Genomic DNA, 10,606 nt, shown 5'->3' with positions numbered 1-10,606 from the left:
TGGTCTCTGCATTTGAACAAGACCTCAGTTGGAGCCCAACACTTCTGATTACTGACCATTGACTATTCTTACTCATTAGCAACTTAGTGAGACCCTGTTGAAAAATAAAAAATGTCATCTAAAGATTATTTAAAGTATATTGAGAATATGTGATGTACTATACAAATACTGCAACATTTTATATAAGGGACTGGAACATCTGCAGATTTTGGTGTCCTAGAAGATCCTTGAACCAATTTCCAATAGATACGTTTTTCTGGGAGTTCTTTTTTTTTTTTTTTTTTTTTTTTTTTCAGCACTGGGGATCAAACCCAGGGCCTCACACATGGTATGCAAGTGTTCTACCACTAAGCTATATCCCCAGCCCTTGGCTTACTTTTTTTTTTTTTTTAAAGAGAGGGAGAGAGAGAGAGAGAATTTTTTAAATATATATTTTTTAGTATTTGGAGGACACAACATCTTTGTTTGTATGTGGTGCTGAGGATCGAACCCGGGCCGCACGCATGCCAGCAGAGCTCAATACCGCTTGACCTTGGCTTACTTTTTAATGTGGCAAAATATTACATAAAGTTTATCACTTTAATCCCCCCCCTCCCCTCCTTTTCTTCCTCTGGCTGGGGATGGAACCCAGGGTCTCACACATGCACTCTCTTTAGGAGTCTTTTTAGGAAATAAATTCCTAAATCTACATGATGGAGAGTTGGGCCTACATTTTCTTCTAGGAGGTGCAGGGTCTCTGGCTTTTTTGTTATTTATAACAACTGATTTTTAGTTAACTAGGTGATTTGGGGGAAATTCCTAAGAATGGGGGCTGGTTTCCCAAACTGTAATTAGAGGGTTGGAACTTTAAATCCCACTTTATAACCTCTAGGTAGGAGAGTTAATTATCTGAGTTAATAATCAATCATGCCATTGCAATAAAGCCTGCATTAAAAACTCCAACTGAAAAAGGGTTCAGAAAACTTCCAACCAGCACTCTACCACTGACCTACATCCTCAGTCCTTTAGCCATTTTTAAGTGTATAGTTCACTGGCATTAAGTACATTCACAATGCTGTGCAGTCATCACCATTTATCCACCTCCAGAACTTTTTCATCATCTCAAACAGAAATAATTCCACATTGTCTCCTCTGCTGTTCCCACTAACCTTTCTTCTACTTTCTGTATCTTATATAACTGTAAGACATTTGTTCATTTGTATATGGTATATTTCATTTAGCATTATGTTTTAAAGATTCATCTATATTATAGCATGTGAAGAATTTCTTTCCTTTTTAAGGCTGAATAATATTCCATATTCACCACATTTTGTTTTTCCATCAATGGACATGTTATTTCTCCTCTGTGGTGTTGTGAATTTTTCCACTGTGAGCATTGGCATTTGAGTCCCAGTATTCAATTTGGAGTATATACTCAGAAATGAAATTACTTCATCATATGGTAACTCTGTTTAATTTTTTTAAGATCTTCCATTCTGTCCTCTACAGCAGATATATCATTTCACATTCCCAGAAACAATTTACCAGGATTTCAATTCTCCAATACTTATCTGGGGAGGGGAGGCATTGAAATACTGAGAACCAAACCCAGGGCTTTGTCTATGCCAGGCATAGACACTGAGCTATATATCCCTGACTCTCAAATACTCATTATTTTGTTTTTTGGGGATTTTAATAGCCCTGCTGATGGATGTGAAGTTATATCACATTGTGGTTTTGATTAGCATTTGCTTTTTTCTTTTCTTTCTTCTTTCTTTCTTTCTTTTTTTTTTTTTTTGTGTGTGTGTGTGTGTGCCAGGGGCGCTTAATTACTGAACCATATCCCCTGCCCTTTCTTTTTTTATTTCTTTTTTTTTAAGAGAGGGAGGGAGGGAGGGAGGGAGAGAGAGAGAATTTTTTTTTAATATTTATTTTTTAGTTTTCGGTGGACACAGCATCTTTATTTTATTTTATGTGGTGCTGAGGATCGAACCCAGTGCCCTGTGCATGCCAGTCGAGCGCGCTACTGCTTGAGCCACATCCCCAGCACCCCTGCCCTTTCTTATATTTTTATTTAAAGACAGAGTTTTGCTGAGTTGCTTAGGGCCTCACTAAGTTGCTGAGCCTGGCTTTGAACAAACCTCCTGCTTCAGCCTCCAGATCACTGGAATTACAGGCATGCACCACCATGCCTAGCCAGTATTTTCTTGATGCTTAATTATGTTGAGCATCTTTTCATGTGCTTACTGGCAAATTACATATCTTTTTTGGAGAAATGCCTTTCAAGTCTTTTGTAGAACTAGTTTTTATAACTGGAATCTACTCTTACCAAAGTTGTGTATTCGTAGTTAGCTAATGGAATAATTTTAATGATGTAAATTTAAATGATGCAATTATGCTATTATTAAAAATTCTATATAAAGTCTCTTTGGAAAAGTACTTTATATCAGGAAAAAGGAAGAAAAAACCAAAAAACTACAAAATCTCCAAGGAAGAAAAAGTAAACTTTAAGTGTTACATTATAATTTTGGGGGTGTAACATTAAAAGAGAAATAATTCTTCTTTTATTAAAGGTAAAAGACCAAATGACCAGGATATGTTCCCCAAGTTGCCACTCTGTCTCTGTTAAATGGCAGCAACTTAGTACAAATGCACCCAAGGCCCTGCAGGCTCCAGCCCAAGTGCCATCCTTGTTCCATAATGATAGACTTCTTGTCTATGGATTTATTCCTCATTGTACACAGGTAAGAATAAGCACATTTTGTTATACCAGGGATAAAACAATGTATTTTGCTTATATATATATATATATATATATATATATATATATATTTTTTTTTTTTTTTTTTTTTTTTTTTTTTTTTTCTTTTCTCTCTCTCTCACTGGCAGATTTTTCCCTTTTGGGAACATAGTTGGGAGGATTTTCATTTCCACTGAGAGGGGAGAGGATGTCACTAATCACATTATAGTAACCAAGATACTGTGACATAGAAAAGCTAATGAAGAACTAATGTTTTTCCCTTTTCAGGCAACTCTGTATGCACTAATTCAAAAGAAGGAATTTTGTACAATGGTATCAACTACAGAGCTTCAGAAAACAACTGGGACGGTAAGGTTTACAACCTGAACTATGGGGCTGAGGTGTAGCTCAGGACTTAAGCATGTCTAGCATGTGTGAGGCCCTGGGTTCAATCCCCAGCACCACAAACAAAACAAAACAAACTTTTTTTAAAAAAACCTCTATAGTTAAGAAAGAAAGAAGAAAAACCCTCTATAGTTATTATATTTTCATATACAAGCTCCACATACTTTCTTTGTTATAGTTTTGGGTTGATACATCAGCACACGATTTGGAGGGTGGATATCTGTATAAATGGGATCACTTCCCTTCAGTGGCTCTTCATTTGGGATTCTGGAGTCTGGATATATCCCTATGGGTATATATATCCCTATGGCTATGAATAATTGCAATAGAATATGGCATTTTATGTGAAAATTTTTATAGGGAGATTCTCAAACATGTTCATGACTCAATAAAAGTTCAGTGCTACTGGCCCTTTAAGTTACTTAAAATGTTAATTATAACAGTGCTAGACTGAGAGTAAACCACATCATATATTGAAGATTTTTTTTTACATTTTTATATTAAAAGCAAAGGAGTTATGAAAGAAATAGCTCCTGGTTTCCTTTCTACTCAATACTTCTAGTCTCCAGATGTGTGTTTCCCACACACACACACACACACACACACTGACTAGTTCCTTAGTACCAGCTGTATGTCTTTAAAATTCAATTCAATTCTGACACCATCTGCTCAGGCCAAAAGAGTAAGGGCTTAGTCCCACAAGACTGCCCCAGTTCAAATGCCAATCACAAGTGGTGGGTTCTCATGTTACCCAATGTCTGAATTGGATTCAAGTTAGGGGTTCCCACAGTCCTTCCTAGGCTCAGTAATTTGCCATAACAGTTCACAGAAGTGTTCATGAAATAGAATAAGTATTTCAATGCGCTGAGCAGAAAAGTTTAATTTTATAGACAGATAAGGGCTAAAGAAAGCAGAAATGAACAAAGATAGAGGGGGAAAGAAATAAAGGGGAAGGTTAGTAAAGGAGTAGAATATTCACATCTTTTCCTGGAACAGGCAGAGATTTTCTGGAACTCAGGTCTCGTGTTTCCTGTTATGGCATTGGTGGAATGTCACTATGGGAATTAGATTATAATGAAGTTAAAGGTTGTCTGGTGGTCACTCAGACAGCCATCTTTGATCCCTCAGTTTTGACTAGTCCACTGACAAGGAAATTCCTCTCCTCTAATATAAACAAGATTAGGTAGGGACAGATAAACAATATCAGGCAGGTAATCAGTCTTTGTCCTTGTCCCCAATGCCAATCCAATAACAAGGAAATGATTTTGAGCAAAAGGAAAAAGGTTTATTGCTTTGCTAGCAAAGAAGCACAGAGGTCTTCTGTCCCAGAGGCTGTATGATTCTGCCTATCTAGGAAACCAGAGGGCTTTTAAAGAGGTGATTCAAAGGCTATTATATTCCATGTTTTCTCTGTTGAAGTTGTAATTCACTTTGGGAGATAGTCATTTCTGAGATCTTCTGGTGCCTTCCTCAAAGTCTAGATTACTTCCTTCTTATGGTGGGTGTTTGCTCAAGGACAGATAACTGCCTAGGATGAGGAAGAAAAGCAATCCGGTTTCCCCTGAGATCAGGGAAGGGGAGAGATTAGGGAGGAGCTAGGAGAAAGAAACAGGTCTCTTTTTAAAAAAATAAGTGCAGTGGCTAGGTGCAGTGGCACTTGCGTGTAATCTCAGTAGCTTGGGAGGCTGAGGCAGGAGGATGTCAAGTTCAAAGCCAACCTCAGCAAAAACGAGGTGCTAAGCAACTCGGTGAGAACCTGTCTCTAAATAAAATACAAAATAGAGCTAGGGATGTGGCTCAGTGGTCGAGTGCTCCTGAGTTCAGTCCCCAGTACCCCCCTCAAAAATAATGATAATAAGTGCAGTGGTAGAGCAACAAGGGCTATATTCAAAGCTTAAAGTGAACCACTGTTATATTACTAGAGGTAGTACACTGGGTAACAATTTCAAATTTTCTTTCCTGGAGCTAGGTATGCAACTCAGGGTTTAGAGTATACATGCTTAACATATGCAAAACCCTGAGTTCAATCCTAACACCCAAATGAAAAGTTAAATTTCTTATATGTCTGGAACAGGGAGACAAAACAATAGAAAATAACTAATTAGTTCACTTGTGTTTATTTGTGTATAGATTAAGACAGAGAACTTCATTATTATGCTGATTGAAACTGGCCTGTTTGGGAAATTCGATTATTATCTCTCATTTCTCCTAGTTTCCTGGAAGGTTATTTAACAGTTTAGCTTCCATTAGAAATGGAACTTTAGCATGAGTGATCCCATTTTTATTTTTAATCTGGCCTGTAGGGGCCCAGTGCAAGAGCACAGTCCAAAACAATATATTCCTATAAATTATATTTAACATTAAAGAAGGATTTTATAAATGATAAAAATGAGGGCTAAAAGATTCATTGACAACTAAAAAAATTTTTTTAAATGATAGAAATGAAGCAAGAGAAAGAGGAACATAGGAGTATCTGTAAGAATCCCAAGCACAGAGCCAGATCTGGCCCACATCTGTAATCCCAGTGACTCTGGAGGCTGAGGCAGGAGAATCACAAGTTCAAAGTCAGCCTCAGCAATTTAGCAAGGCCCTAAGCAACTTGGTGAGACCCTGTCTCAAAATAAAAAATAAAAATAGCTGGGATGTGGTTCAGAGGTTAAGCACCCCTGGGTTCAATTCCTGCTATATTAAAAAAAAAAAAAAAATCCCAAGCACAGGAGCTTCTGATTCCATGAAGTTGAGGGTGTACCCTTCCTACATGTGAATGTGAACCTGGTTGGAAGTTTTCTGAACCCCTTCAGTTGGAGTTTTTAATGCAGGCTTTATTACAATGGCATGATTGATTAAATCATTCCTCAGATAATTAACTCTCCTACCTAGAGGTTATAAAGTGGGATTTAAAGTTCCAACCCTCTAATTACAGTTTGGGTAACCAGGCCCCATTCTTAGGAATTTCCCCAAAATCACCTAGTTAACTAAAAATCAGTTGTTATAAATAACAAAAAAGCCAGAGACCCTGCACCTCCTAGAAGAAAATGTAGGCCCAACTCTCCATCATGTAGGTTTAGGAATTTATTTCCTAAAAAAGACTCCTAAAGGGCTGGGGTTGTAGCTCAGTGGTACAGCACTCGCCTCGCACGTGGAAGGCACTGAGTTCGATCCTCAACACCATATAAAAATAAAATTAAGGTAATGTGTCCATTTACAACTAAAAGAAATATTTTTAAAAAAATGACTCCTGGGCTGGGACATGGCTCAAGCGGTAGCGCGCTCGCCTGGAATGCGTGCGGTCCAGGTTGGATCCTCAGCACCACATACAAACAAAGATGTTGTGTCCGCCAAAAACTAAAAAAAAATAAAGTAAAATAAATATTTTTAAAAAATTCTCTCTCTCTGTCTCTCACCTCTCTCTCTCTCTAAAGAAAATAAATAAAATAAAGGTCTGTCAAAAACTAAAAGAAAATATTAAAAAAAATAAAATTAGAAAAGGACTGGGGAGGTAGTTGAGAGGTAGACCGCTCCTGTGTTCAATCCCCAGTACTAAAAACAAATGAGCGACAATATCAACAAATGAAGCTCCTTTTACCTTTATCGCTCTGGAGCTATGTAAGGAGCCAACAAGAAACCCAAATGTAACAATGAATGCTCCTATGCTCTTATAAGGATTTTATTACAAGGGTTTGAAAACATATATTGCATCCATGGGGTCCAATGAGATCCTCAGAAGAGGGGAACCATAATGTGGCCCTGACAAGTTCTTGACTTACACTTCAGAAGGGAATTTCAGGACACCTCAGGAGGAACAAGCAGATATTTATTTAGGAAAATTAAGAGATTTATTCAAGCAAGGAAGCAATAGAGTAGGATATGCATTCAAAGGAGGACAAAGTATGGGTGCCTCAGAGTAAAACACGATTTTGAGGTCTCAGCTTTCTTTTTTTTTAAAGGACACTTTAATAAATGCTGGACATGAGATGCATACAAGGGTGGAACACAGAGCAGATCACAGTGATCTGGTTCTTCTCAAAATCTTTAGGTTAATTTATCTACTTAATAGCCCTTGGACTGTATAACTATCACAAGTTTCTAACAATGTCAAGAATTAAAAGGTTTCAAAAGAGAATAAACCAAAAAAGAATTAAAATGCTTCTCTGAATTAGTCTAAAAAATGTATTTTATAAGCACAAGGTATATAGGCACTAACTAACTGACTTAAAATACTCAAAGATTTATTAGACCTTTTAAGTATTTTTTTAGTTGTAGATGGACATAATACCTTTATTTATTTATTTATTTTTATGTGGTGCTGAGGATTGAACCCAGTGCCTCACAGGTGCTAGGCAAATGCTCTGCCACTGAGGTACAAGCAAGCCTCCATTTATTGGACCTTTTAAGAATTGAGACCTGGGGCTGAGGATGTGGCTCAGTCATTAAGAGCCCTTGGGTTCAATCCCCAGTACCAAAAAAAAAAAAAAAAAGAAAAAAAGAATTGAGGCCTTGGGGTAGAAAGTGAGGATATCTATGGAGTTTTTAGATTTAAAGCTATGGACCTTCTTTCATGTTTGTCTTCTTTCTGCCTATCCTTATTTCTTCTGTCCTACCTCACCCAGAACCAGGGACATGACCAAGATATGTATTTCTTATTATGCTACAATATTATAAATTATCACTGAAAATTTTGCATTATGTGTATTAGAACTGAGTCCACTATAGTTCCACCTTGAAAATTTTAAACTATATATGCTATTTATGTTGTTTGTTATTCATGGGAGTATTTGTATAATGAGATACATTATACAAATGTTGGGAGCATCAATGTCTACAACTAAATGTTTAAACTGGGCTGTATATGTTCCCACCCTGGGTACAAGTTGACCTTTGAAAAATTGCTAACTTCTGTAGACCTTCTGTACAATGGACCACTTCCCCCAAACTACCCAGAGATTAAGACCACACTTTGTCCCTTTATTACAAAACAGCTTAATTTTTGCCAGTCACCATTATAATTCCTAACAAGTGATTACCAACCTTCTTGCAGTTTAAGCCATTAAGACAGCCATCATTTTGTAAAATCTCTTTGAATCTGTGTTTAGTCTTTGTTCTAGACTAGACTGACTTTATTTTAGATTGACAGGAGTAAGAGGTCCATTGCACATGTTAGCAAAGTCAATGAGCAATGGTGATACACACTTGTAATTCCAGCTACTTGGGAGGCTAAAGCAGGAGGATCATAAATTAGAAGCCAGCCTCAGCAATTTAGTGAGACCCCATTTCAAAACAATAAAAAGGGCCAGGGATGTGGCTCAGTGGTGGGAACCTCTGAGTCCAATCCTCAGTACACTGTTGGGGAGCAACAATGTTTCAGAAAACTGTAGTCCAGATTCAGCTATGGATGGATCTGAGACTGATTTAACAGTGGCTTTCAATTATCTTTTAAGTGCCCTGAACCAATGCTACTCCATTTTTATTTTATTCCATGACAGTAGAAAAATAACTGATTGGTTAACATCAGATTACTTCAAGTCACCATGTTTGGAAGGATTAAAACAGGGAACTTTGTTATCATGCCAATTGAAACTGTCCTATTTGTAGAACTGGCCATCTTTGATTTTTCATGGTGTCATATCTTGAAAGGTCAGATGATGACTTAATTTCAGTTTGCTGACATAGACCTTTAGCATGAATGATTGTGTTTTTTTTATTAATTTTTATTGTTGGTTGTTCAAAACATTACATAGTTCTTGATATATCATATTTCACACTTTGATTCAAGTAGGATATGAACTCCCATTTTTACCCCATAGAATGATTGTGTTTTGATTTTTTATCTGGTCTTTTAGGGCCTAACATAAGAGCTTAGCACAAAAGAATAGACTCATAAATTTTATTTGATAGAACTTAGGGAAATCTCTATATTGCTTTTAAAAAATGGATCTAAGAGTGAAATTAGGTAAAAGAATCTTACTTGGGAATAAGTCTTGTTCCCTAAAATCACAATATTTAAAGTTGTTCTTCCTCTGTGAATGGTGGCCTTATCAATAAAGTTATAAGAGTTGGAATTATGGATAGCAGACGTTGCTGTTTAAGATCAGTTCCACTTCACTGGTAACATCCCAGAGCCTCCAGTCTGGTGGAGACCGTTTGCAGGTAGACATCCCGGCACCTGGCTGGCTCTTCCTGTAGAAGAAGAGTAGTTTTAAAGTTTTGAAATAGATTGGCATGATGGTCACACCTATAATCCTGGCAATTTGGGATTCTGAAGCAGGAGGGATTGTAAATTCAAAGCCAGCCTGGGCAATTTAATAAGACTGTGTCTCACAATAAAAAGAAATTGGGATCTAGCTCAGTGGTAAGGTTCCCTGCATTCCATCCCTAATACAATAAATAAATAAACAAACAAACAAACAAATAAAAATTTGAAATAAGTTACATTAGCAAAATGACCTTGTACAGGAAAAGCAAACACTAGGGACAGAAATCAGATGGTGCCTCAGTCTGGCTACAGCAAAATAACCTGGGGATCACGAACAACTTGTGTAGATTGATACAGCAGGAGTAGGAGCCGTTTATTGTAGGACAGAGGGGTATATATACATTCCACACAGCTTATCTTAATTAACATAAACTAGATACAGCAGTCAACCAATAAGGAATCTCCACACTTAATGGCTCGCTGGCGTTACTTCACAAACCACTCCCTCTGGCAAAATGCCAGGCGCCATCCTGACTTGTTTACAGACTCTAACAAGATGGGTGGTTGGCAGAGCTGGGGGTGACTGCAAAGGGGCCCAAGGAAACTTCCTAGAGGGAAGGGAATATTCTGTATCTTCATTTTGGTGCTGGTCACCTAGCTGTATTCATTTGATAAAACTCATAAGATTGTATAGTTAAAAGGAGTGAATTTGCTGAATGTAAATTATTATTCTGAAGTTGTTTATATGGTGGTCTATGTAAGTATTTAATTACAAATCATTTGTATCTTTTTCCCCCCATGGCGGTGTAAACACAGATGATTCACAAGCTGGCAGCAAGAGCTGTGATCAGAGATTATGAAGATGGCATTCTCCACGAGAATGAAACCAGCCATGAGGTTTGTTCTTTTCCTAGTAAAAAACTTTATGCATTGTTTTAGATCATTCTTAAATTGATTTATCCATGGAAATATAAAGTGAGGATAGCTGGATAGAGAAGAATATGGTGTCAGGAACATTCATCACAGTACCTGAAACATCTATGCCTAGGACGGATATAGGTTGCTCCATGAATGTTTGTTGAATGAATTAATGAAAGAACTAATGTAAGTCATTTCCTGAGAATTCTGTGATCTTCTGCCTGTGAGAAAGATTTTGGAGAAGGGCTTAGAGAACACTAAGTGCCCTTAATAGATGTCATTTTGGATCTCATTTGTTGCGTTACTATTTCCATTTTAATGAAGAAGCCCAGGGGCAGGATGGTGGGTAAGTTACCTAAAGATGCAAGGCA

General features: G+C 37.3%; 1 protein-coding gene across 2 annotated transcripts in view; it reads left to right on the top strand.

The window, feature by feature from the left end:
* The window catches only part of Parp4 (poly(ADP-ribose) polymerase family member 4), a 93,731-nt gene that overhangs the window by 56,514 nt on the left and 26,611 nt on the right, over positions 1-10,606 (top strand). For both annotated transcript variants that reach the window (XM_076872145.2, XM_076872144.2), the window contains exons 26-28: positions 2,553-2,723; positions 3,008-3,088; positions 10,134-10,214. In XM_076872145.2, the coding sequence (XP_076728260.2) occupies positions 2,553-2,723; positions 3,008-3,088; positions 10,134-10,214 (333 nt within the window). The remainder of the gene's footprint in view (positions 1-2,552; positions 2,724-3,007; positions 3,089-10,133; positions 10,215-10,606) is intronic.

This window comes from Callospermophilus lateralis, chromosome 12 (genome assembly GCF_048772815.1).
Source record: "Callospermophilus lateralis isolate mCalLat2 chromosome 12, mCalLat2.hap1, whole genome shotgun sequence".
Classification (NCBI taxonomy): Eukaryota; Metazoa; Chordata; class Mammalia; order Rodentia; family Sciuridae; genus Callospermophilus; species Callospermophilus lateralis.
This window is presented reverse-complemented; position numbering and strand designations above follow the sequence as displayed.